Source organism: Leptosomus discolor, chromosome 9 (genome assembly GCF_034619465.1).
Source record: "Leptosomus discolor isolate bLepDis1 chromosome 9, bLepDis1.hap2, whole genome shotgun sequence".
Taxonomy (NCBI): domain Eukaryota; kingdom Metazoa; phylum Chordata; class Aves; order Leptosomiformes; family Leptosomidae; genus Leptosomus; species Leptosomus discolor.
The window spans coordinates 24,045,215-24,072,778 of record NC_141399.1 but is presented as its reverse complement, the minus strand read 5'-3'; the positions used below and the strand labels follow the sequence as shown (position 1 = coordinate 24,072,778).

Sequence of the window (27,564 nt, the reverse complement as noted above, 5' to 3'; positions counted from 1 at the left end):
CCAGTGGCGGAGCGTCCCCGTCGTTGTCATTAGAAGGATCTATCAAACAAAATTCAGTGAGGAGGGCACTGTAGGTACACGGGCAGGGCGTTTGCGCAACACGGGGCTACTTCTTTGCCCGCCGGTGGCCAGGGGGTGGCCGCCCCCCCGTACCTGCCGGGACCGCCCGCCCCGCCCTGGTGCGGCAAAAAGCGGCGCTCCCGGGCGCGCCGCCGGGGATGCTGCGGGCTGCCCGAGGCTTACCCAGCCACGCCGGTTCATCTCGGCTCAGAAACCGGGAGGGAGAGTAGCAGCACGTTACACGCGGGGGGGCAGAGCGAGGGGAGGAGCGTCGGGGCCAGGGCAACGGCATAAAACCAGCCCCAGGTGCTCGGCAGCCCAGGCAAACGGGCGGCTATCGCGCAGTTGAAAACTTCAGCCCCCCTCCCCGGTGCCGGCCGACGCGGAGCAGCGCGGGGTGTGGGCCGAGCTCAGGAGCCCCATGCCGCCCGGCGGGCCGGGGCCAGCCCCGGGGGCACCCCCCGGTGACACGCCCCGGAGCCGCTACCGCTTTCCCCCGGGCCGTGCCCGCAGGAGGAGCCGCGCTGTCCGCCCAAGGAGGGTCGCCGTGAGCCTCCTCGCTGGCAGGTGATCCTCCTGCTATTTCTGGTTATCCTTCTTCTCACCTCCCCCCCCTTTCCCCCCCCCCCCCCCCCCCCCCCCCCCGGCTGGACAACTCCCTTCTTTGGAGAACACGCCGAGGTAGCTGAAGAAGAGAGAAAGCGAGGGGAAAAAAAAAAAAAAAAAAAAGAGAGGGAGATAGTTCACACCGAACCTGGGGGGAGCGCCCGGAGCCGCCGGCGCTCAGGAGGATCCCGTGCATCGCCGGTAACAGCGCGCTGCGTGCGACGGGCGCACGGACGCGGGGCAGGGGAGGGAGCGAGCGGGGCGGCCGCAGCGGCAGCCCGGCGGGGCCATGGTGAGCGGCGGCGGGCGGCGCGGGGCGCGGCGGGCGCTGCCCCACTCAGCCGGGCGGCCCTGACCCGCGGTGGCTCCGGCAGAGGCGGCCCCGGGCCGGGAGCGCGGCAGGCGCCGTTTCGCGTGTGGGGCTGAGACACGGCAAGCAAGGAATATGAACAGGAAAACAAGGCGCTGGATCTTCCACATCTTCCTGAGCCTGGGGATTGTGTATATCAAGATTGGGTAAGTAACTTTTTTTGTCTTTCTGTCTGTCTGTCTTTCTGTCTGTCTTTCTGTCTGTCTGTCTTTCTTTTATAACAATTGCGCTCTCTCGCTCTCAGCCCAACCTGCCCAGACCTGTTACTATTTAACTCGGGAAATCTCAAAAAAAAAAAAAAAAAGAAAAGAAAAAGATGATGGTGGTGATCACGATGATTTCTTAAAAGACAGGTAGAGCCCCCCATACCTCTGAGAGACCCTCGGGGCGCAGCCTCCGGCGGGCCGAGCTGGCAGTGTGCAGAGCTGAGAGGGGCCGGGCGGCGGCCCCTGCCGCCGGGGGAGACACCCGGGGACCCCCCGGGGCAGCCGGCCCTTTTCCGCCCCAGCCTGCGGTCCCAGGCGCGGGGTGCCGCTGCCGCTCCCGCCCGGCTCCCGCCGCTACCTGCCGCCGCCGGCAGACCGGGCCGGGCCTCCGCTTCCCCGCACGGAAATCCCTCAGCGGCTGCAGCCGGAGGAGACGCCGCCGCCTGTACCGAGAGGGGACCGGGAAGGGTGGCTGCTTTCCGGCTCCGCAGCATCCCTGGCCCGGTCCGAACCGCCTCGGCGCTGCCCGTCCAGGTGCGCCCGGGGGCGGGGGGGCGAGAGGCGGCGCAGCCCTGGGGGCTCGTTCCCCTTCCCTCCCTCCCTCCCTCTAACTCTTCAACAGGAGAGGGAAAACCCTCCCAGCCTCTTGCCTGTGCGTGGTCTGGGCGCGCAACGCCGCTGCATGAGCTTTAATTTACGAACGAGGAAGTCGGGTCCCGTTTTGGCAGGAGCCCACGTGCTCCTTATCTCTGCTTTGGCTGTGGAGAGAGGGAGGGAGGGAGAGGGAAGCGACAGGGGGAAAAGGCGGGTGTTTTCCAGGGGCACCTGCCAAATCTGGATCCGACAGCGTGTGAAGGCGGCAGGGTGCTGTGTCTGCCTGTGGGACGAGCCTACCCACAGCCACCCCTGATGTTGTATCGTTGCAGGGGTTTTTCCTCTGTGGTGGCCCTGGGAGCCAGCATCATCTGTAACAAGATCCCGGGGCTTGCACCCCGTCAGCGGGCGATCTGCCAGAGCAGGCCTGACGCTATTATTGTCATCGGGGAAGGGTCCCAGATGGGCATCAACGAGTGCCAGTTCCAGTTTCGCAACGGGCGCTGGAACTGCTCTGCCCTGGGAGAGAGGACTGTCTTCGGGAAGGAGCTGAAAGTGGGTATGTTGCCTCTCTGCTCGCTACTGACCGGCTCCCACCCGCATGACACCAAAAGTGGGGATGCAGGGAGCGGCACAGGGTGTGGCTGTTGGCGCTGGGAAGGACCAGCTAGCTCACACGGCTTGTGCCAGCCAGGGCAGGACCCTCACCTTAGGCATGTTCACCTGGACACTGTGGCTGTCGTCACCAACATGAGTGACATCTGCACTTCCTCCTAGCAGAGCACCTGCCCTGACCCTTGCTGCGGTCCAGGAAAGCATTTCTGCATGCGTTAGCTTCCATCGCAGTATGTCAGTGTCTTGCTCTCACAAGCCCTTTCTGAAAGGTTTTCTGTTTGTGTGCACAGGACAGCAGCCTTATTCAGGTACTTGAGGATGCGGAAAAGGTGTTTGTTTCTGGTTGAAGGTAGTGGCCAGAGACCAAATGCTGAGCAGGGTTAGAATTACACTTCTAGGGTGCAGGTGTCTCACCTGACGGTTGTATCTGTTGAAACTCAGTCTCATTATAAGAGATTTCCACTGCGTAAAATAGTTATTCCATAGCAACTATACCTAGTGCCTTCTCTCCCACCAGACAGAATGGGTATGTCTGTTTTGAGATGCCAGGGCATTTGCAAAAGCTGTTCCAATCAATGGGCAGAAGACCCAATTTCCAGTTCAATGTTTTTCGGTTATTGCAACAGTACAAAATATATCCACATTCTTAAATAAAACAGCATTAATAATGACTAACATGAATACCTGAGGAAATAGAGCTGAGGTTAAAACTCTCATACCCCTGTACTGCAAAAACACAGTAGTGGAGCTTACTCAGTGTTTGTTGATCCCACAGCACTCAAAATACAAAGACTGGGGGAAAGTGTTTTCCAAACACAGGTATAGCCATTTTTAGAGCCTTCATTGAAAGCTAATCACTCACAGTACGGCATTCCTCATCCAGAAGCTGCAGTTGGGATCTATGGTTTCCAGCCTTGAGGTCTTTCTGCCTCTTCCCCATCTAAAATGTAGATGCAAAAACTAGAAAACCCATCAAACATGCTTAGCATGATAGAAAACATGGATATTTTGTGAGAACAGAAGTGACTGAGGACAGAAGCTAGAAGAGCCCTGAGCAGTTGTACAGCAGCTGTGCCCTGGCTTCTAGCTTGTTGGGAAATGCACTGGACTGGACTGGCTCCAGACACCATTTAGTCATATACAGACAAATAGCAGGATACGTCCCTAGAACCTCATTCCTTGCATTCTCATGAAACGCAGAGGTACAGCCTTGACACTCTGCTCTGGAACTCCCGAGAACACCTGGCACTAACTGAAGGTATATTTTATCACACGTGTGCATGCCCACAGGTGTATTTTCCAAAAGGTAGCAATATATAAGGAAAGAACAGAAAGAGAACAAGACGACTAAATTTGAAAGCCCTGTGTGAGTTAACGGTCTTTCAACATCTTTGATAATCAAACGGAGTGAGTCAAGTAGGGAATGTAAAAACCACCCTGCATGACATTGTGAAACATCTGAAAATGGACCATTTATTCAGATAAGCTCATTGTTTCTATTCCTTGAGCTGAGCTGTTCCTGTCAGTGATCCATGCAAGTGTTTGCCACTTATGTCAGTGAAGAGTCCATTTGGATGGCTGACAGGTTTGGCCTCATTTAGTCTAAGAGTAACATTTCCTTAAACAGAAAATGTGAGAAGGATTTCTTCTTCTCCAACAAATCATAAAACTGAGGAGTTATTGTGGTCTGTTGTATAAATATGCACTCAATTCCTCCCCCACTCTCAAAATTGAGTTATTTAGCTAGCAGGTTATATTTAGGTCCTTTTAAAGAAAGTCAATATTATAGGAAGTAGACTTTGATCTGTCTTCGAGGTGATAACTCTTAATATGTTCTATCTACCCATTGTGAGGCTAAGATGGATAGGGCAAATTCATCTCTGGTTTCGGAACATAGTCAAGTGTTGAACAGCACCCAAATTATAAAACTCACTTAAAGGCTAACCAAAACCTTCAAATTTAAACAGGTTATACATTTACATTTGAAAATAACCTTTGATAAAAATCACACAGGTTTGAAATCTGCAGCGGTGGATTCTGCTTCCACACAGGACGTGCCTGGTATCTCAAGGATAAGAATACTCAAGCCCTCAAACACCATGAAATTCTATAATGTAACCTCTCCTACTCAGGTTGTCTCCTTGTTCTTCCACTTCTTCCCTATCAGCGTGTGTAGAAACCTAGAATATCTGAGTCAGCTCATCTTTCTACAGCTGTAAGGAAAAAACGTCTGATCCCTACATTTCTCTCTCTTTCCCCAAGATCTCTTTGTTGGGGTGTGCTCGAGGTTACCATTCAGAGATATAAAGACCAATATTTCATGCTGGTTAAAAAGGTTTAAACCTATGTGCCATAAAGCCATTAAGTCAAATTTGCTGCCCACAAATAGGTGGAGATCAGGCCAGTGTGCCTTACCCTGAACAGGAAGGGGAGAGAGCCATGTGACATGACAAACGACATATGCTACAGGATGCACTTTAAGGTTACTGTGCACAAGAACAACCCAGGTTAACATTAGGGCAAAAGTACTGCACTCTTGCAGTTTTTTTAATTATCAGCAACAGCTCTAGATTCTCAGGCCTTTGACAAGGAGTGTTATCACAAAATACTATTCAAACAGCAACTAGTACATTGGTACCTTTGATAGTGTTTGAAGAATGATTATCTTTCTCTGCCGATTGCATCCTTAAAGGTATTACCTAGGAAGTATGTGGTGCACCTTTGTCTTGCCAGTTGCAATAAAGTCAATGGGCCACACATGACCTCATACTGCTTTCGCTATTAGAGGCTCCGCTCTGCCTCTGGAGTGGCACTGATGTACTTGCTCTATGATTAGGATATGACTTCAGAATGACAGAAATGTGGCTTGCCTTGCCACTGCACTGCTGAACGCGTGCATCGAGCAAGGTCTAATATCAATTTGGGAGGATGTGCTTAAGTAACTCTTATGCTAATAGGATTTGCGTGTGTTAGTCCATACAAATAAGTTTCCCTTGGATATCACAGATTCTTGAGAACTATTTCCCAACCCACTATTTTGTTGGCACACAAAGCTAAATCTCTTCAAAACCAGGTTTCATTACTTTTACCCTTACTGGGTAACCTGCTTTATGAACACTATACAAATGTACCCAAATTGTTTAAATTCTCTTCCTGACACTGCAGGGTGATTCAGGAGGCCTAAATTCTCCTTGTGGCCTTGCCATTATGTGGCTGAGCGACCACAACACTCTCCTCTGTGCTTCTCTCTTCCTACTCTTAAAACGGCAACAGGGATACTAGCCTTGGTGAAATAATTTGAAGTCAGAAGGAAAGCATCCAACAAAATTTTCCTGTTCTAATCTGTAGCATATGTGTATCTATATTCTAACAAATTCACATATAATCCATCTTTCAGTGATAATTCAGTTGTAGAGTTATAGTTAGTAACCATTTAAATTCATCCACGCTTCATACAGCGTATTTGTGATCACAGGCTTGACTTTCCAGCTTGTTATAGAATACTTCCAACAAGTGCACAGCATATACTCTCTGTTTCTTGTGTAATTTTATCTAGTTTGTCCTTCAAAATACAGAATCTCCCCTACTGACATACTGTAGGTATCTTATCATGACAGCTGGTGACAACAGTGCCAATAACATGAAGAAAAATAACAGAGTAAAAGCGACATCAGTTCACTCTGGCTGGCAATGTGGTCCAGTTACAAAAGAAAATTATAAAGTTCCAATCAAGATCAACACAAGGATTTTTTTCCTAGACAATTCTGTAGATAACTTATTAATAATGTAAAGTCACAAAGATAATTTTAAAATAACCATGGAGATGATGTAATGCTGCAATTATGGACTCTTTTAAAAACAAATATATTTGTTACAGTGGTCAGCGGCTCTGTTCCCGACAACAGCCACAATCAAAACCAAGGTTTTAAAGCAGGATTGGCCAAAAAACTTCTGCCCACCTCTCTTCAGGTGAAACATGGTTCAAACCTAAACATCTAGGCAATCAGTGATATCTGTGATAGAAACTGAAAATCAGATTTGGACTCTGATGAATCACAGAAAGAGCAAGTGCTATAGCTAAGGCTTTTCATCAGGTCCCTTAGCGTAGGAGCCCATTTTGCAGTGTGCAACCTTGTAAACTAGTACTCAACAGTAACTTTGCTGTTTGTGATAATCATAAGCCAAGGAGTAACTGTCTGCATTAGGATATGCATACATTGCAGAGTGTCCAGAGGACAGCACCGTATTGGCATCACAGGGCAAAAATAAAAGCCTATGTCCTTTTGTCATCACTGAGCAGCACCACCACTATTGGAGACTTCCTGAGTGAAAATGATACAAACTGACTGCATCTCTATAAAGAGACACAGTGAAATGGAAACTTGTTTCAGTGCAGACATATGAAGAGAAAGGCACTACAGTCTTGCAGAAGCTGTCATGGACCCTGCATGGGAGAGGATGGAGGGAATCAGCCGAGGGCTATGAAGACATGTGGTGGGCTCTGAAGAGCATTACAACGAAACTGCTTGCAACCAAGTTTTCATCCTCGTCTTACTCAAATGCATCAATTCTTTGGTTTTTTTTACACTGAAAAATGTTTCGGTACAATCACGTTGATTCCTTCATCCATCTGACGTTACTCATGTGAATAAGGAAAGCTGAACTCAAAACAAGAATCCACATGGACAAACTGGTCTTAAAACTTTGGAGAACAGCAGGCCAACTCAGCACCTACGAACGTTGTGCACGATGCCTACATCCATAAGGGGATCCTTACAGATGTACCCAGCTGTATGCATTAAAACAGGAAAGACTGTCAGCTTTCCTTTATACAGTACACTATTAGCTCCACACTGCCCACTGGACTGAATTTAGTAGGGATTTATTTTCCGTATATTAAAATAAACTTTTCTTCTATGGCTTCAACAACGTAAAGGAAGAGGGGACATTCCCATTCTTGCCTATGGAAACAAATGACAACTATCCTACAAACCAAACTGTTGACTAGTTTGTCCAGTAGCTATCGGGAAATATCTCTTTTGCTAGCACACAAAACAGAAAAAGACCTAGCTCATTCTCCTGTCTGGTCTGGTACAGTTATAACAGAGTAAAATTTCATTTTGTCACAGTGTTAAAGACAAACACTTTTGAAAACATCCCGGTACAGGTGTGCTCAAGAGAGGATTTAATTCTCAATCATTTTCTAGAGCTTTTTTATTTTAATTACTGGTGTAGTCTCTTGCGTCAGGTTTTAAAGGCTGATTCTTTGAATTACAAAATAACAGACCAAGTAAACAACCACTGGCAGTTCATCATGAAAATGCTTGCTGTTTTTATATTGCATGGAAGATTACCTGCACAAGTTGGGGGGGACACCAGATTCTCAGTGCTACTGCACTATTTGATGTGGTTGCTATTTAGAAGAAGGATTGATAAATACTGTTTTCTGAACCAGTGGTGTTATGAAACCCTTGAGATATACAGAAAAGAAATGCTGAAATTAACAGGAGTCTTGCTATCTACTTGAGCAAGGTCAGAATTTACATTTCTGTGCTAAGTTTCCAGCCCTTACAACCAATTTTTAACGTTGGTAACTTGCACAAGAACAGTTATTTGCAGGCAAAATAGAGGCCAGGCTGAAATACGGCCTGAACATCCAAAACCTAGCATGCTGCTTTATGCCAAAAAGTCAATCTTTCTCAGCAGGGACTGTCACAGTAAGATAAAACATTGCCCCAAGGTCACTGCAGTTGGAATTCCCATCAGAAGGTTTTCATACCTACCTTCAAATGTGTCTTGTGAGTACATGTTTCAGAGAAACAAAAAGATTACATTTCATTAGAAAGGTAGAAGAGCTGTCTCCTGTCACAGGGTCAGTACATGGTGTTTTCTAAAGCAAGGCAGTAGTGTGGGGATCAGACCCATCGGAAAAGGGTAAACTGTTGGAACTCCAAACTACTGTCTGTGTTTTTTGTAACGCGCATGCCTTGAGTAAGAAACTTTATAAGCTTAAAGAGAGTATTTTCAAAAATAATCACTGTACCTGGAGTGTTTCCCCTCCAAGACTTTCATGTGTTGATAAAACAAACTTTGGCTTGTGAAAGTGAGCAACGACTAAATCCCCCCCCAAAGTCTCAAATGCCTCTTAGAGCAACTCTACTTATTTATTTATTGGTACTAACCTTTGCAAAGAACGTGGTGCCGATTCATAGGCAACTGTCATTTTCATTTCAAGTCAGGACAGTATTTTAAGGCACCAAAGCCCTCAAAACTTTGAACCATTACAGAAGGGGGAAGAAAAATAGGAGGGGGATACTTCAATAGTTTTTTTAAGCTACCATTTTTATTAATCACAAATGCTAGGTTAAAGAAAGATAAAAGTAAAAAACCTGCAAGCCCATACGTAGTCTACCAAGGAAGGAGGAACCCCCCAAAGTAGGCAGGGGACGAGTTCTGTTCTTCATTTTTCCTAGCGATGAGTTATGACCTCTAGAGAGAGATGTGAAGTAATGCTAGCTGTGGCACATAATTGGCAAGGTACGTTGTATTTTCCATCTTTATATTTTCATAATCATATTTCAGCTCATGTCACTGCAGATAACTCCCTCTCTGACCCTTTGGCTTTAAATAGCAGAAAATACAAGCCGTGTTTTCCAGTGAGATAAATAGAAATTTATCTTTTTTATTTCGCAGCTTAGTTAATTTATGAGGGGAACTGATAGAGCGGGCCAAGCTATTTAGAAACATACTTAGATCCCGAGCGGTACCAAAAAACTGCTGAGGCATACCAACTTCCTGCAAGTAAATCCACCTGGTATCTTGTGGGCTTAGGTCCCATGCAACATCAAGGTATGGTGCTTCTTTTTAAAACTAAGTTCTCATTTCTAATCAGTGTGAATGAAGCTTTTTACAAACTGTTCAAATTTTAAGATTAAACTAAAAAAAAATTAAGTTAGCTAAATGAAAACTGGAATGCAGGCTGGTACCCAGGCTGCTAATACACAGGCAGGCCATTTACTGATCAGCCAAAGCCCAGTCTCACAAACATTTATACACAAACGCAAAGGTATGCATGTGACTGCAGGATTAATGCCTCAAGATATCCACGAGTTGTACATAATTACGCTCAGTGTCAGGAGAATCACGTGTGGTGGTAATATTTATGTTTGCACTTACCTGTGGTAATCTTAGTGCTTCCCTTTATGACGTCTGACACTCTGTGGTGATGGACTGTGCAGAGCTCAGAGACAAAGTTCAAGACATCTTGGGATTGTCATGTGCTACCCAGTAAAGGGTCTAAGACCTCTCCAGTGCTTTGGAGGGCAATTTACATCAATGGAGTGGAGCTACAGAAATATTGGAAGCCACGGATGCCAAGCTATCTGCCTTCAAAGCAAACAGAGCTGCAACACACTGCCTGTTTTATTGAAGTCCAATAAAAATAGAAAGAGCAGGAAGATATTTATGTCCTCTGTGTTCATACAGTTGTTTAGCCTGAGGACAGCCCCAGGTCTGGATGGGGGGAGCAGAGCCAGGCAGACGTCGGTGCCCACTGCCAGGCCAAGTGCTGATGGGTGGCACTGCTGGGGTCAGGAGCAGGGGGTGCCTCCCCCCTCCCCACCAGCCCCAGCACATCTGCACTGAGCTAGAACATTGCTTATGGATATACAGGGTTATACCTGGAAATGCTGCCATGGTTGGAAACCTCTATCATATCACTGGCCTTGTAAACGGCTGCAGCAACCCCTGAAAGGCTGCAGATCCTTTTCTGAAGTTTCTGACACTTGGAGTTGAGCTGTGGCTGTGCTTAGCCTTTGCTTATTTGAGAGAATGAGAAGAACATGTCATTGGGGAGCTGAAAGGATGGCTTACAATTCTTGTACACATATAGCTAGCTCTCCACCATTCTCCACAACTCCTGTAGGTCTCAGGCATTCTTTATTTTGCCAGTTTATTCATCACAAGTGGTTTTATGTGCACCCTTGCAAGTCACTGTCTGGAAAAGCCTACACAAAAACCTCTTAAGTTGACCCAGCATTTAGGATCATGATTTGCACAAATTCTCCCACAAAGATCAACTGATTTATTCATTACATGCATTTTTAAATTAAATATTTACCTTTATTTTCCAAATATTAAAAAAAAATATCACAGGTTTCAGTTTAAGGATGGCTTCAGTGGGACTTTACTGCAAGAGGATTTAATTCCTGGGTCTCCACTCAACACATCTAGCAAATGGGTCGGAAAATTGTTCAAGAGACAGTTTGAGTAGCTCATGCCAATAAGTACATTTTATTTAAACTCTCTCCAAAAGGTCTTTTCTGATCTCACTGCTGAAAACATACCAGTTTACTCTTCCAGCTACTGTCTGATCTTTCTAGCCATCTGCAGAAGGTAATGACTGCAGATGATGGTTTTCTGCACTCTTTCAGTTATACAGAAGAGCAGAACCCTTGATGTTGCCATCAGCCTACTGACTATCTATTTTTGATAGGAAAGAAGTGTTTTGCTTATTCTGGTCATTAGCTAAAGTGAGCTCTGTCTCTCACATGATGTGATGCATGGCTGCCAGTTCTGTTCCTTCCTCACCCTGTATTTCATACCATATCTCCTGCTTTGCTAACTTTCTTTGTCCTCCTGAAGCAGAAGTGCTGTTCCTACCTATGAAGTATTTTGTGATGCTACAGTCACCATCACCTACAGCTTAAACTAAATATTGAGACAGTCTCAGTATTGGGTTGATAATATCAAAGCCTGATGTTTTTCTAACACTAAGATCTATTTTTTACTACCAAATCTGCAGAGGGAAGGTAAGGCACAGGTCTAAGTTGGCTGTCAGATGCACATAAAAAGTGAAGGCTGAAAAGTAAACAAGAAAGAAAATAAAGGAGGATCCAATTATTCTCCCACATTTTGGGCTTCCACAAATCATATCAGATTATTTCCCAAATTGTTCATCTTTGGGAATGCAGAAGTGATGAGGCTGTGCCTTTCAACCCACCCATATTTTGAGACTAGACTGAATGTGGAGCAGTACTTCCCTTGTCAGCCTGCTTTAGAGCATCAGTAGAAGCTCCGAGGAAACAAACTGTTACCTGCAAGGAGCAGCTGTCTGGGTGTGCCTTGTTGCAGCAGTGCTTCCCTCTGGGATCCTCCAGGGATTTCTGCTGAAATCAGAGGTAGAGCAGTAGTAGTGGTTATTTAAAAGTGGCAGGAAAACACGTGTTCTCACGTACCCCATTTGGTTACAGAAACCCTATTACACTGTTTTGGTATCTAAAGCACTGTCACAGAAAAGGCTCAAAACGAACTAAGCCTACCCCTACCCTGTATGCTGACCTTTCTATGCACCAGACAAGGATAACGAAGCTTAAAAAGTGAATCATTTATGGAAAACAGGGATAGTTGATGCAGACATGACAAGCCTATGCCACTTCATCAATACTGCACAAATGCCAAGGTACTTCCTACCTGGATCAATTCCTCCAGACACTTGTTCTGTTTACCTTGTAATCTCTTAACTTTTAGTTTTAAAAAGCTGCTAAACCTTTCCCTCAAACAAGACAAACTTATAAAATAACTTAATTTGTGTAATATATTTTATGATCAAGCTTGACATTGGTTTCTGATTCTGATTGTGCTAGTTTTATACTCTCTGCACTGCACTTCCCTCTAAGAAGCAAAAGAGCTGCTTAGTCTTTACAGCGTTGGTTGTGTCAGATAAAAATGATCTCCCGGGCTTTTTTATTCTAGATCTTGAGAACAACTTGTCCAAGATCAGAAATCATCCAACCAAAGGAAAAACAGAATCAGATGCAAATTTCAACTCAAAATATTTTTCTAATGATTCCCATTTGCTGTTTCATGAAACAGAAATCTGGTGGAAGGCATTGCTCCCCTCTGAGTGGAGAAACTGGGACTTCTTGTTGTACCTTCCCCTGTTTATCAGTGCCTGTTTCATGGCATGGTACTTAAAATAGTGAGGATATTGTTGAGGATAAACTGGAGGAGGAACTAGAAAGGTGCCCTGGCTGGTCCTCGTGGGTTCACTCTGGAGTGGGACCCCACTTCCACCTGCCTTCTCTGGTCTCCGCAGCGGCCGCACAGAGGTTCTGAGAGCACAACTCCAAATACACCTAAAGCCTGGGATTTCTATCCAACATTCACATTTTCATAAAAAGCCACTAGTTCTGGAAAGCCTCATCTGCAAAATCCACGATCATAGCAATTTATTTTATGATTTTTCTTCTTTTAAATAAGGGAAAATAAGAAAACCTTTAAGGACGTCTGATACTTGACTACAAGTTGCTCAATAAACACAGCGCATAGCAGCATTGATGGGAATATCACCTATGCTAATAAAAGGGCACAAAATTGCCTATTAACAGATTCTGCTTATGTCATCTTGTTTTCCATTTTACTTCCTTGCCATAAGGAAGTGAATATTTTTCATTAAAAGAACCATTTATTGACAAGTACAGAAATCTAGATCACATATGTGAAAGGGATGTAGCTGAGAATGAGGTTCTTGTAAGATTTCTTTCCCAAGTGATTATTTTTTCGTGAAATCCAATAAACAGCAGAAATGTGCTTGTTTCATGTATAATAAACTATTGCCAGCAGTTGAGGTCTGCCAGAACTTAACTGGTGGGTATTTGGAGAAGGGAAGCTGATCTTCCCATCTGCCCTCTCCTGATTAAAAGCCTGATTCTGATCCTATTGATGCAAGGGTACATTTTATCATTGGAGAAATAAGAGTAGGGGTAAGCTCTTAGCTTAGGAGACCCAAGAATTTTTAAAGGGCTGTTTGATATACGTGGGCAACCTTGGCAAACCTCCTTATGTTTTGAAGGGGTCCTCTCTCAGCAGAACTGGTTCCAAAAGCCTTGCAGATCCTGCAGGATCCACACATGGGAAATCCACACACGAGAACGCAAGAGAGCTTCAAGAAGATAAATTAAACCATACATATAAAGTGAGAACTCCCCCAGTCAAACAGAAGCCTGTCATTATAACCACATTGCACAAAATAATATTGGATTAACCTCTTCCTCACAGCCCTCTGGTGAGGCTGTTACTTCGCCTTGCTTTTGTCATGGTACCTACAACAGGCCAGGATTTTTTTCTTTCCATCCTGTGAGACATTTTGAAATTAAACGTAAAACTTATTTCATTGATTGTTCACAAATGTCTCTGTTGAAAGCTTTGTGACACCTACAATGTGAAAAAAATATTCCAGTTCAGCTAAATTATTTTCAGAACAAGATGTCTAACAGAAGTTGTTTTCCTGTAAAAATACCTTTTAGTGTAGAATTAAATTGCTAAACAAAATCCTGTTTCCCAGCTGATTTTTTAAAAAGTTGAATGTTACAGCAATTTCACTCCAAATTCCACCTGTTTTTCCTTTTTTTCCCTTTCTTTTTGAGCTAGAGCATTTGCTACCCAACACTTTTGCTGTAAAAAGTTTAGTTTGACTACTTCTGATACCATCTGGAAATATATATATGAAGTTGCCTAAATAATACTTTTTCTCCTACTACCTCATGGAGACCTATCATCTTAGAGACTGAACATCCACAAAAATCAATACTTAGAAGGGTAGAGACCTACTTATGCCTGCAGATTCACAGCACTTCTAATAATAGCCTTCTGATGTTTGCACTGTGGGAACTTGCCTATCTTTTTCTAACTCGTGCCACCATGTTGTATCACATATTTACAGCACTGTTTTAATTTCAGGTAGCAGAGAAGCAGCATTCACATATGCCATCATTGCTGCTGGAGTAGCACATGCAATCACGGCTGCCTGTACACAGGGCAACCTGAGTGACTGTGGTTGTGACAAAGAAAAACAAGGACAGTACCATAAAGAGGAAGGATGGAAATGGGGAGGCTGCTCTGCTGACATCAGATATGGAATAGGATTCGCCAAAGTGTTTGTGGATGCCCGGGAGATTAAGCAAAATGCAAGGACGCTCATGAACCTGCACAACAACGAGGCCGGGCGGAAGGTAAGTACCTCTGCTCTCCCCTAGATGTGGCCGTTTCCGGCCTAGGATTGGAGATGGGGTTGGATCATGAACAGTGCATGCAAATTATAGTGTGCTTTAATGCTAACCTCATTTTACAGTAGAGAAGTAGGCACCTTTGGAAGTTATACAAGCTTGTTGGACCATCTGTCCATCAAATATTTGTCTAAATGTTACTCTTTACAGCTGTAAAAAGCAAAAAGCAAACAAACATTTTATCTGGAAAGTCAAATGATGCTTATGATAAAAATCTTGCCTGCTACTCTGTGGGTGAAAGGGATTCTCATCAGGTTCAGATATGAACTCCTCACTTGTTTGAAAAGGGGTCATTTTCAACCTAACTCTTTAAACCTTGCTCTTTGTGTGAGGACTACCTCTACAAGGAGAAAAATACTTTAGCAAAAAGACCACAGGCTGACTCACTGTTATACCATTATACGGATTTAGTTTATCCTTTTGCACAGCAAGATTCCCACCCCCTCCACGTTCTTTGGGCCCAGGTAGCTGAAAGCAGCTACTGTAGAACCAGCGTTCAGGAAGACAGGAATTCAGCAGCTTCCAAAACACATGTTTCCTGGGGATCCTGGGCACCAAATGCCCCAGGTTTGCTGCCTTTGCCATTGGCTGCACTCAGCAAGTTTTCTGGTCCATGGCAGCCGTTGCAGATGCAGGACCCAATCTGATCTGTGCTCCTCAGATCCTTGCAGGTCAGGCATTCCTCAGCATACCTCAGAGCAGCCTCAGTGGTGGAGGGGCTCTGATGTACACCAGCTAGGAATAGCCAGGGGATGCCTGTGTGCTCCCTGTTCGGCTGTGTGCAGGTACAGTCCAGCGCTGCTTTCCCTACGGGAGTCGCCGTTTTGCTGATCACATCTTACAGAACAAATGTAAATCCTCTTGCTTTCTTAGCTCTCTATTTTATCTTCTCCACTGTTTGCACTCCTGTGTATTAGCACTGACTTTAGCATTATGTTAGTAAGACTTAGAAGCAAATGGGAGAAGGAAGTTAGGAATAGCAGTTGATTTGTGGGTACTATTTTTGTTGTGGTAATTACCTGTAGGCTCTGAGACATCTCCACTTATGCTGGAGCCAAGCAGATTGTATTGAAGAAAAGCAATTTCCACCCCAAACAAAAGCCTAAACCTTCTTTTATTTAATGCTACTGTAATAGTTTTACAGGTGAGATTATGGTTTTCACTCTGTCTGCTGTTCCCAATGCCTGTGTCTGGCTCTTGAGTGCAAACATGGTACTTCAAAACACTAGCAAAATTAACACTGAATTCTGAGAATAACTCAAGGACTAACCATCAATATTTGCTAAACAAATGATCTCGGATCTTTATTACTTGGTTTCTGGTAGCATGAAGGCACATACTGAAAAGCCTGGTAAAACACCAAGGCCCACAGTCTGCTCTGCTGTACAAGCACAAAACCACTGAAATGAAAGATAGCAGAAGAGTTTCACCTTCATGGGAAAGCTGATTCCTTGAAAGGTCTGCTTTTATCTGATAGGTGTTGGGAGTAAAAGATTCACAAGAAATGACACACCAGCCTACAGAGGACTGCAAACATAGATGAAACTGCCTGCTCTCTAGAATTTTTTTTCCAATGCAAAGCTCAAAGATATAGACAAAAAAAAAAGTTGCATTTTTTGTCTCCATTATCACCCAGGTATGGACCTAAGGTAGGGGAGGAACGCTATTGGTCCTGGAGCTGGCCTGTGGGAAGGCAAAGCATTCAGCAGCCTCCCCTTAAGGACATGAGCTCCTTGTGTTTCTCACCTACGTGTGCACAATTTGCTGTCCTAAAAAATTATGCCTGGAAGATTCAGCTCTACGCATTGTTATCTGGGAGAACAGTGGTGCATGATATCTCTGGCTATCTGCCATTTCTCCAGCATTTCTTCCTACATCCCTTACAGAGCAAAATTACTGATCTTTGTTCGAACAAATCTCTGTTTGAAATCTTCAGGGGAAAGAAAGAGTAACGTGACTGAGAAGAGGCATGTTATTCTATCATCCTATAAAGAATGAATAAACAATATTTTTGCTAGAGAGATTCCTTTTAGGCTTCACTCTTATGTGAAAGAGCACCGTATTTAAAGACAATTGGCAAAGGGAGGCCATTATGGGTATTTGGCAAGCTAGGTCTCTCACAACCTAACCCTTTCGTGACAAAGTCTGTCTTGTTTTGAGGTGATATTCTCCCTTCCAGAGCAATACGGATCTTATCAGTCTCCACGCAATCTATTCTTGGTGGCTTTCCTCTGGGCTACAAATTCTTGTCTAGTTTTACTCACCCATGGCTAGGCTTTTGATGATATTTATGCACCTAGGAGACAGACTGGCACCTATTGGGCTTCCAAAAATAAAATAGATGTTCAATTCTAATTGATCTGTGTCTTCACCTGTAGGCACCACTAGACTGTTCCAAAGTCAGTCCTCTCTACTTCTTTGGTCTTGCAATGTGAAACTGCGCTGTGTGCTGTGCCCATTCCCCTGGGTGCTCACGAATGACCTGTGAAAAGGTCCTTCTTTAGGATGACACCAAGTGCAGGTGATGCAGGATGCACTCTAGTAAATCACATATATATTACCAGCTAATTGTCTTCTGAAGAGTCACTGGTAAATTAATCTGTTCCATCTTGGTGAGCAAGAGATGAGAGACTTCACTGTGGTAGGCAGGTCTTCTGGGCTTACCAGGGAAACGGTATAGGTAGGACTGCATGACATAAACCAACTGAGAACCACCAGTAAAAGCCCGACCCAGAATTTTTGCAGATCTCGGTTCAAGATTTTACATCTTCTCATAGCCTTGTTTTACCTAGGCAGATGTCTCTACTTCCTGCAGTGCCAACAACAGTCTCTCTACTGAATACATGACTCTGTCAGAGCAATAGTATGGTTATCTGTCAGCTCTTTCTAGAAGTAAATGAAAATTGACTGTGTCAGACGTGGAGGATTTCAGGGGTCATAGGTGGAGAACATCCATGTTCTTTTTCCTCAACAGCTTTGGTAGTACGATGCTTGACAAATACTCGTGTGCACACCCAGGATGCAGCAAGAAGCACTCCTACCTAAGACAAGCATGTGTGAAACCACTCCATTTCCAGCTGCTCCCACACTGCAAACTAATGCCAGTGATGCCAATGGTACCTGCAGAATGACCACCCATGATGCCTCCGCTTCTGGGGTGGAGCGAGTAATAGTTTTCCTTACTGTTAAAGGACAGGGCTCTAACTCTCTGTTTTTCTGTCTTGGTGATAAACCACCAGGACTCAGGTTTGTAGCACATAGGCACAACTTCAAAGTTCCCAGGCTACTTGGAAGGGAAGGGGCAGAGTTCAAAACAGGGGTCGCATACACCCTACAAAACTGACCCCAAGCAGCCTGAGAAGCCTCACATCATTTGTCAAACCTATTGGAGAGCAGCTATTTCTGACCTCCAGAGACAGAGTTTAGGGTGTCTTTCCTCTTTGAATTAGTATTTCCTGAAATGCTGATTCACTGCAGGAAGAAGCAGGCAGTACAGGGAGAACAGGAGGAGAATTCATAACAGCTGGGTCAGAAAAGAGAGATAAAGCTTGAATTAATTTAAAGGCATAATCCTGATTTGCCCTGAAAACTTCCATGTGAGAGGTTTTAATTGCAAGACTGAATCGTCTGTTAGCAAATTTGTCTTCTCAAGTACAAAGTTAATTAAATTACTATAAGTAACACAATAACGTATGTCTGAGAGCTATTTATGCTCCAGGAAATAAAAATCTTATTCTCCAAGTTATCCTGCTAAAAAATAGCAAAGTAGGTACTGAAAGGTTCTACATGTTTTGGCTGTAAACTGTTTGTTTTGACAGCACGGCAAGGTACATGACCAGATTGCTCTCTTCTCTCTTTGTGACATTGAAATTCCATGAATGGCATCTTGCATCAGCGTTACATCATACTAAGTATAATGCAATATTATGAGTCATTGTTATAAATCATGGGCACAGGCTGCATCAGAAGGCTTTTGCAATTCAAGAGCACATCAAGGTGGATTTTTATTCATCGTTTCTCTTTGGAGACATACCTAGGTGCACTAGCTTTGCAATGTATCTTCATCCAAAAACATTTCAGTTTTATGTTTCAGCTCTAAAGCTCATAGGATAAGTGCAGTACGTGCCTAACAGAGTTGCTGTAAATATCAAGCAAAGCTATGAGAAACCAGAAGGTGTTTCTGAAGTGGATCGTGCAATGATCATAATAGACTGAAGTGTTTAGTATTTTATCCTTTAGGGAAAACTGTAATAATGTTGCAGCAAACCACCAGCATTTGGAAAGCATAGAGTTCAGGAGATCTCCCAAGCTATTCTGTAAAGCCTACACTTAGGACACTCACCCCCTTTACTTGCTAGAATCTCTGACCTCAGAAGGAGATTGCTGCCATATAACTTTACTGAACTTCTTCCAGTTCTTGCATAGTGTGCAATCACCACACCACTGCAAAGACTTTAACTAGCCTCTAGAGGAGACAGCTATTTCTACTTCATTCAAGATACCTTTTACTTTAACTAGCCTATTAGCCTGACTACAAGAAGCAGCACAGAACACAAGCTCTTGCAGACGAATCACTTGAAAGGTTGTAAGCATCTAGCACATTGTTAGAAAAGAGACAAGACTAATAAAACAGGCTGCCAAACAATTTAACATTTATATTTTTTCTGAATATACACATGAAATTCTGGAGCTTTAATAGTTCTGCCTGAACTAAGCCTTAAAGCACGTGAAGACATGGCACTATTCCTGCTTGCACCCATGGCTCAGTTCAGCTGCCTGCAGTAGAGAGGGAGTGCGGCTTGTGGGCTTGCAGCCCCATCTGGGGTGGCCCTGCCCAAGGAAGACCGTAACTTTCTGGGGGACCTCAGCAGTCCAGCAGCTCCTGGTAGGAGCTCGGTTTCCAGAAGACAATCAGGGGTGCATACTGCCTGGCAAGAGCAGTACTAGCAGAGTACAGTCATTTGGCTCCCTTAGTGGAGCCAAAAGATTCCTTCCCACACGTATGTACCATCTGTAATCCGGCCCTAAGCAATCTCTGCACACAGCACAACTGGCTAATAGTAACCAAAACCATGTACTTCTGTATTCAGCTGTCTCTCAGCTCTATCAGAAAGAATGTCTCTAATGGTGCACGCACACCAGAGTAAAGCTCGCCTGTGTCTGGATCTGCTGAAAATTACCATAGACTCCAGAGAGTCTAGGAGACCAGCTTTGAGCCGAACAGAACTGGCTGAGGCTGCCCTGATACTCCTGGCACCAGCAGTCAAGTGGTATTATAGTATCAGCAGCACAGCCACATGTGTCTTGGAGTTCAGAACTTAACAGTGCCCTTGCCATTGCACTTAACGTTTTCCAACATTTTTTCACTTTGTCTTTTGGCATGGGCACAGAAATGTTCCTGCTTTTTCTATTCAGAAGCTTCTAGTTCTTAATGTTAGAGATGCTCCTTAAAGACAAAGCCGATGAATGATTTTCATCTCTACGGGTAGATACTAACTACTTGTGAAACAATCACAGCTGTGGTACATTCCTGATTTAGAGTGGCTTGAAGTTGGAGAGCATTTTTGAGGACCACTTCAAGTTACAAGTTCCTGTGAGGGATCCTGAGGACAGGAGCATACCCAGGACTAGTTGTGATGCCTGCTTGCTCAAGAGCTTGTTGATTTACATCAGGCTCCCCTTACTACTCCCTCACTTGGACATCCATAGTCTAAGGATGTGTTGAGCATGTAAGAGCAACAAGCACAACACTTAGCCCTGTGCTGCTCCTGCAACACATAACTGACTGAGCCCTTTCTGAGTGTTCTTGCCTGGTTGATAAGAGACCAGGAAAAGGCTTCCTATATGTCCATTCCTGTAGGAAGATGGGGAGCTCACTGTTGGCAGGTAGATGCCCCTTGATAGTGGCAGTAGCAATTCTGACAGACTTCAACTGTAGCTGTTTAGAGCCCTGACAGATGAGGTTGGTAGACATGCTAACATGGAGCCTGGCAGTGGAGAATGGGGCAGAGCAGTGCCTCAGCTGTAATGGAGGAGACCATGCCTAAAACACCACGCAAACAATCTTCAGCCAAAGCAACACACAGCACTTCCAGTCAGAAAGCAATAGTAGTCTTAACAAATCAAAAATGCTGTTCCACTGCTAAAATGTCAATGTAACATCTAGAAAACCTGGTGTTAGGTGCACCAAATATGCCTATGTAGAATGTCCTGGTAGCTGGCTTGCTTAATTAAGCTGTACAATATTTTGCCTAGATTAAACCGGGCAGATGGTTCTAGGAGGTTTATACATGTGGCTTGTGCCTCACACTGACCAGAAGGAATATGTAAAAAACGCTTCTGACCGATCGCACTGACGTGGCTGTAGGGTACAGGCAAAGAGAAGGAGTGTCCACCCACAGACCTGGGTCCAGTTACTGAATGTTATCTGAGGTAAACCCAGTCCTGTCCCACCCTACAGTTCCCATGCTTCACAGCCCTCCTGCTCAGAGTACCTCCCTTCTCACCGAGCACTCCAGCCTCAAGGCCTGGCACCACAGACGTAGTTCAATGCAATTAGAAAAGGAGTGTTAGATGCAACAAATTTTTTCCTGGCAGCTTCATCACCACACATTTGCTGGGGGGCAGCAGGATTTCCGGAAAGGCCAAGCACTGAATTTGGAGGAAGTCCAATTCGCTGAATGAAAAAAACCCCACTGAGGTTGGTGGGACCAGGACACAGGACACAGCTGTGTGACTCCAAAAATCCCATCCCTACTGAGTGTTTGCAGCACACAACAAGACTGTGCTGGGCAATTCCATAGGTGTGAAAGAAAATATACAACTCTTACAGTATTTTGTTTGTATTTGAAAGGATCAAAGTTCTATTTTATGACTTTCCTACTTTTGTTAGATAATAGTCTTAAAACAAGTCTAAACTTGACAGGCAAGCTCTGCATCTTCTCAACAGCCCAGTGGAAAGATAAAGGGAACATTAATTTTAGTCTAAATTATGAGAGGGAATTTGACTGCACAATAACTGTAAGAACGAATTTTCATTCCACTTGTCCTCTACTTTCAGCTAATCAGAAAGTGTGATACATGGTCCTACTTGTATTTTGGCTTTCAGCTCCCTCCTATATCTTATGCAGTTGAAAAACTGAACTCCTGATTTATGCTGAAGATTAGGGAATGATAAATGCTATCACTTGCCTGCAGTCACAATTTTAGAGGGTTCTGGCATTATGAGCAAAACATGCATTTCATGTATATGGTTACTAGAGCTGACAATCTGTCATGCTGCTGACAAAGACTGCTGAAACTGAGGGCCAGGGTCTGTTAATAAATAATAAAGATCTCAAATTACAAATTTAATATTGTGCAGCTTTTATAACTGAAATTATCAGATGCTTGCTGTAATGATTAGTTTACTCAGCAAAGCCACTGGCTGGGTCAAACATTTTTGGACATTTTCTAATTTAAGTCGGTCTTTCTCTTTGGATAGTTAGCAACATTTCCCACAGGGCACACACTTGTCATTCAGTACTGGAAGGGAAACATCACCTAGACAAAAATATTTGCTGTATAGATTATTCAGTTCTCCCAGTGTTTTCAGCACCTTTGGACAGGATCATTGGTAGAGTCTTTGATGTCTTTCATGCTGCAGAACAAAAGCCCTCGTTTCTAAACAAACATTACTGATTTGAAACAAATGCAGCCATCACAAAGCATAATCCCTTCGAAGAAAGTATGTGCTATGTTTGGGTATTGTAAAATTTATGCTGATCATGTAATAAAACTTGTACATGTACATGTACAAAGAGAAAAAATAGTGCCTCTTAGCCTTAACTCTGACCTATGAGCATGGCTGTTTTGCCCTGTATTTTTTGTATTAACCTGTGCTTTTTGATGTACTGATAAATTAAATCAGAATCCAAAATTTTTGAGCTTCGTACCTAAATTTAGACCTAAGTTGTTGCAAAATTTTCAGAAATAGCTGACGAGCACAGTTCTGCTTCTCCTGTATTCCCCAGATGACATTTGTCACAATTCAAATTTATGTTTCCACACACTAGACTGATTTCCTTGCATAAAACTAGACACTTCTGTCCCTATATTTTAGCAATTTTAGCAAAACTGAGCAGAAGACAGGTATTGGACAGCTTAGCAGGAAATTAATGGTTAGGCCAGCCTATGCACTGAGAACATTTTAAATACGCAAGCAGGCAGTGTTTATGCTACACATAAAGTTTACACTGAATTATGCTGGACATCTTGCATTGTGCAGTCTCATTCATTATGTCTCTGAAAAGGCATACCCATTCATCATGTAAGTCCAGACTTGTGTGGTTGAATCTCTGCTATCATGCAGTGTCAACTGGGACAGAAACTGGAATCTTCTGCAGTTACAGCCCAGACCTCTGGTCTGAGCTGAAAGTATCTCCAGGAGCAGTTCCAAGAGCCTTGCAATGATGAGTCAGTAACATGAACTCAGTTACCTGGGCTAAGTAGAGACATCTGGAACAATGCATAACAGAGGTTTTGGTAAAGATGAAAGTTAAACCCAGGTTTGGTTCAAATGCTCTATTAGACACTTGATGGCAGAAATCTCCGAAGTCATGAAGCCCTGAACACTCCCCAAAAGCAATAATTGCTAGCATTTGCTGTACGAATGGAACAGACCTTTGCTTTAATGGGAAGAGTTTCCAGGTATTTTGAAGTAAACAATTAAAAAAATCAATTAAATGAAGAACAACCTTTTAGTCCAAGGGCACAAACAGGGCCTGTTTTGGTACTGGAAGAACATAGAATGGATCTATTAAAGGTTAAGGGTTTCAGGTAGTTGTAGGGAGGACGCTTGGCTCTGCGTGCCAAATTAGTGCCAAAAGTCACTAGTATTAATCTGCATTAGAACTGGTTGCTGAAATGACCCTGAGCCTTCTGGTAGTTAAAAGTGAGCTGCACCTAATGGACTACATTTCGTCCTCTGGGACAAACAGAAGGGAACTGTCAGTGTTCACAGACTCTAAATCAGATCTAAGCTAACATCTATTGCTAGTGTTCTAGGAATGGGTTCTCTTGGTAGTGTCAGCTGGTGGCCTGCACTAAGGAAACTAGCCTTGCCTTCAGCATACTAGACGTACTAAACGTAAGACCACACAGAATTATGAGTACAACCATGTATTCTCTTACAGGGCTATTCCCACATGAGATATTAATTGAGTCATAGCATATACTGTTATCTTTGGGTACCTAAATCCTGCAGTCATGAAACAATTAATTATTGAGGTAGCAGAATAGTTAGCATGTAAATAAAGAAGTTCAATAAGGAGTCAAGAATATATGTCCAAAAGGCTTGGATTAAGACCTTGATTAAAAAAGAAAAACTCCAGGAAGTGTGAACAGTGGAGATGCTGTCCTGCAAATGTGTATCTTAGAGGCAATGGCAAACTTTTTGTTTGTGAGTTGCCCAGAATCTAACAACACTAGTGTTCATGTTGCTGCCTAGAGTATTTATAGGATCTATATCCTTCTTGGGGTCTTTCATTTCACAGAAGTTTCTTCAAGATGTCACCTAAAGAGGTGCAGCCGTTACCAATGGGATATGAGAAGACAAGAAGGCAGAAAGGAGACAGACACCAAGTGAGCACTTAGACTTTGTTTTCTCAGGAAATCAACCTGAGAAGTCTACCTGGCTATAGTTGGAGCAAATTTAGGCTAAAAAGTGTAATTCAAAGTCTTAAAATATTTTCCAGAATGTTATAGGTTTAAATAACTATGCTAAAGAATACCTTGGCATTAAGATTTTTTTTGTAATTTTATTTAGCAGAATTATACTTTATATTCAGGTTCCTCTTAAAGAGAGATTAATAAAATTAATATCTGATTAATATATTAAACATGTACTGCAGACATGAATGGTTTCTTTTATTGATGGGTTTGTGTACTGGTGAAACTGGTGCTTAGAAGCTATTGCTACAGGCATCCTATGAACTAATGACCTAGAGCAATTGGCTAACCCTTTGTCAAAAAATGTCAGTCTTGATATTGAGACTCGTTTATACATGGCTTATATGGAGGAGCTATTAATGGTGTTATTGGATGTTGCCACATAACTCATCTATAAGTAGTAAACAGGTAGGTCTATTAACAAAAAGCAACAGCTATGTCTGGTCTGGAGGGTGAGCTGACCAAGGGGAATTACATGCATCAGTATGGTGCTCCTTAAAGATGAATTTCTGTTGATGCAGGATTACTCACCTGTAAGACAAAAGCTTCAACTACTGCTTAAAATACCTGTTCAAATGAAAAAGAGAAAACCTAACAAGCCTGGTAAGCAAGACAGAAAGCCAGAAAGGTTTGCTTAGACTGCACTAGGCATTATGCATAAAATTAGGAAATTCCACTTTCTTCTGTATAGGAGGAAATTTTCATTGACAACAGGCCAGAAGATCCTTGTTAAAATTCTTGGCCTGGATATGGGCATGCTGATCTTGGCAGCTGCTAGGCTACAGAGATAGGCTCTGCTGGTAGGATCTTATCTCTGATAAGTGGAAGCTATTTGAAAACGTGGAAGTGTGGATCTATTGTCCCAACTACAACTCGAGGGGGAAAACTGTTATGTATGAAACTTAATTTAAAAGTCATCTTTGTGGAATAATTAGTCTCACAAGAATATTACAATTAACACCAAAATCATGTTACCTTTTGACAATGTGAATATTTTGAATCGTAAACACAAAGTGTGTGGAAATATATTCACAAAACATAATGTGTTATTGTGATCAAGTTTCTGCCTCATGGTAACTAAAATAATTGCATGCTGATTAGCTGGAGGAATAATGTGAAATTTCTCTTAAAATGACAAGAATAGCTATCACTTTCCTGAGCAGCTGTCACCTGATGTGCCAGCACGATGATTTCCCACCCAGGGTACAACCATGCTTGACAATGGGCTTGAAGCCTCTGCCGCAGTCTAGGTCGTGTTATCTCTGCAAAATAGTGTGACTGAAGCGAATGGAAGTGAGTTTGAGATAGCTCAGGTGCTCTTTCCTGCTGAAAAAATGGTAGGTAGGCAGAGCGGGCAATGGGTACACCTCCAGCGTCATTTACCAAGTTAAAAGCATGTCAGGTATTATGACTGAAGCTTAAAGATGTCTCTCTGTGAATCAAACATGAGGATACCTGATGCTTCTTTCAAGACAAAAGGAGTTAATGAAGAAGTTAAGATAAGAAATACTGTTTTTTTTTATAAAGGCAGTACTGAAAAATTAATGTAGAAGTACTTTAAAATCACCTGAAAAGCTTGATAGAAAGCAAAAATGTCCTTTGTTTACTAAAACTGCTGGCTTGAAGAACTAAAATTCATATAAGTTCTTCAGCATGAGGAATATGCCTTGCATAGTATTATTTGCTGAGTACCTAAGGGTTAACTCTCATAGTTTGGTATGCAGCTAAATGAACCTATAATTAACTGTGTGTGGCTATTGGTTAAAAATGTTTGGAAGCAATATGAAGTGATAATATTTTGCAACTAGTACTCCTGCCAGTACCTGGCTTTATTAGTTTAGCACAAGAGGTGTTTTCTGATGAGTTGTCTGGAACAAGTAAGACCGTTATTTTGGCTTCTGTCACTCTTTGGAAACTTCACTCTTGACAGCTTAAGTATTTGTCAAAGTGCTCTACCTGGTTGCTCCCAATGTTTTGCTATACAATGCCAGCACCACTTCATTTGAGTGCTTCCTTCACTACCAGTGGGGAGAGTTACATGGAAGATGAGGTTCAGTGGGAATGAGTCAACCTCTACCATTCCTCTCTCTGTGTGCATTAGCTGTGATGAGAATGAATTCCAGTTGTGTCATTTCCTGTTTTCCCTACATTTTTTTAATGGGAAGAATGACTCAGGCTCCATGACATAGCCCCAGGTGATGGGCAGCAATGACATCGCTGCTTGAATAACCCCCAAGACTTTAATTCATTGTGTTCCCAAAATGAGGAGTGTAAGTTCTAGTTCATCTTATCTGGGAATACTTTCAGTTTCTTCAGAAACAAAATGCTAGAATATTAACTATGAGCACAATTACTTTCTTTCTTCCTTTTTTAGAAAGAAACCAGTCCATCCTACATTTTAGTGACAGCTTGATGCATTGACAATTAGAAGCCCAGAGTATGGTGAAGATTACTTCCCAAGATCAAAACTAAAACCAGACGCTCTGGACATAGATGCTAGAAGAATTATATTGACTTCAAAGAGGTCCAGGTTGGCAGTCATCACTCAGTTAAGATATAATTGACTTCATTACTGTGATCCATACATTGACTGCAGGACTGAGCTCCCAGACTGAAGTAGGGATTAGGGAAAATGGCATTTTGAACAATGTACGTTCGTCATCTTTTTAATACATGGAAAAATACTGCACAGATCACTATTTTAGAGAGGCCTGTTTTACGAGTATCAGTATTTTGGAGTGGTTTTTAATTTGTGACCAGAATGTAAGACAGATAGATACTATCTAAGACAAAATGTTACGCTGGTAACAGGTTCAAATCCAGAAAAAATTGCTCTCTCATTTTCTTTGTAAATTGTCTTGTTGTCAGTGAACATCATGTTGTTTCCTCATTTTCAAAGTTCCTTGATCATCATCTTTTATTCACTTCTGGCATGAACATGCTATCAAGTATCTTTTTGGAGAGGAAGATACATACTGTAGAAAATTTATGTAGTGATAGGAAGGTAAAGTAGATAATATAACCAACAACTCTATCTGTAATTCTGTAACAGCATCCCCCTTTCCAGTCTATTTAACTTTATTGTACAAAGTGCCCAGGTAGGCCAGACAACAAGGCTATTCAGTATTTCACAAGCTAAAATCCATCATATCCACAATGTCATTTTGCTTGGACAGCAGCAAATAATGAACCTAGATAAATTTCCCCTTGATCTCACAGTCCTATTTCAGTAAGGGGCTAGGAAATCACACTTTCGCTTAAACAGATGTAGAAAATAAGATAACACATTGAATGACTTCAAGACAATTCAGCTATATTCCAGCCTTAAAAGAAACCAGAT

At 43.1% G+C, this 27,564-nt stretch overlaps 1 protein-coding gene across 1 annotated transcript in view; it reads left to right on the top strand.

The window, feature by feature from the left end:
* The first annotated feature begins 1,111 nt into the window (after positions 1 to 1,111).
* WNT7A (Wnt family member 7A) overlaps positions 1,112 to 27,564 on the top strand; it is a 35,382-nt gene continuing 8,929 nt past the window's right edge. Inside the window, exons 1-3 of the mRNA XM_086470501.1 lie at positions 1,112 to 1,182; positions 2,169 to 2,395; positions 14,191 to 14,462. Coding sequence (XP_086326627.1) covers positions 1,112 to 1,182; positions 2,169 to 2,395; positions 14,191 to 14,462 — 570 coding nt within the window. The remainder of the gene's footprint in view (positions 1,183 to 2,168; positions 2,396 to 14,190; positions 14,463 to 27,564) is intronic.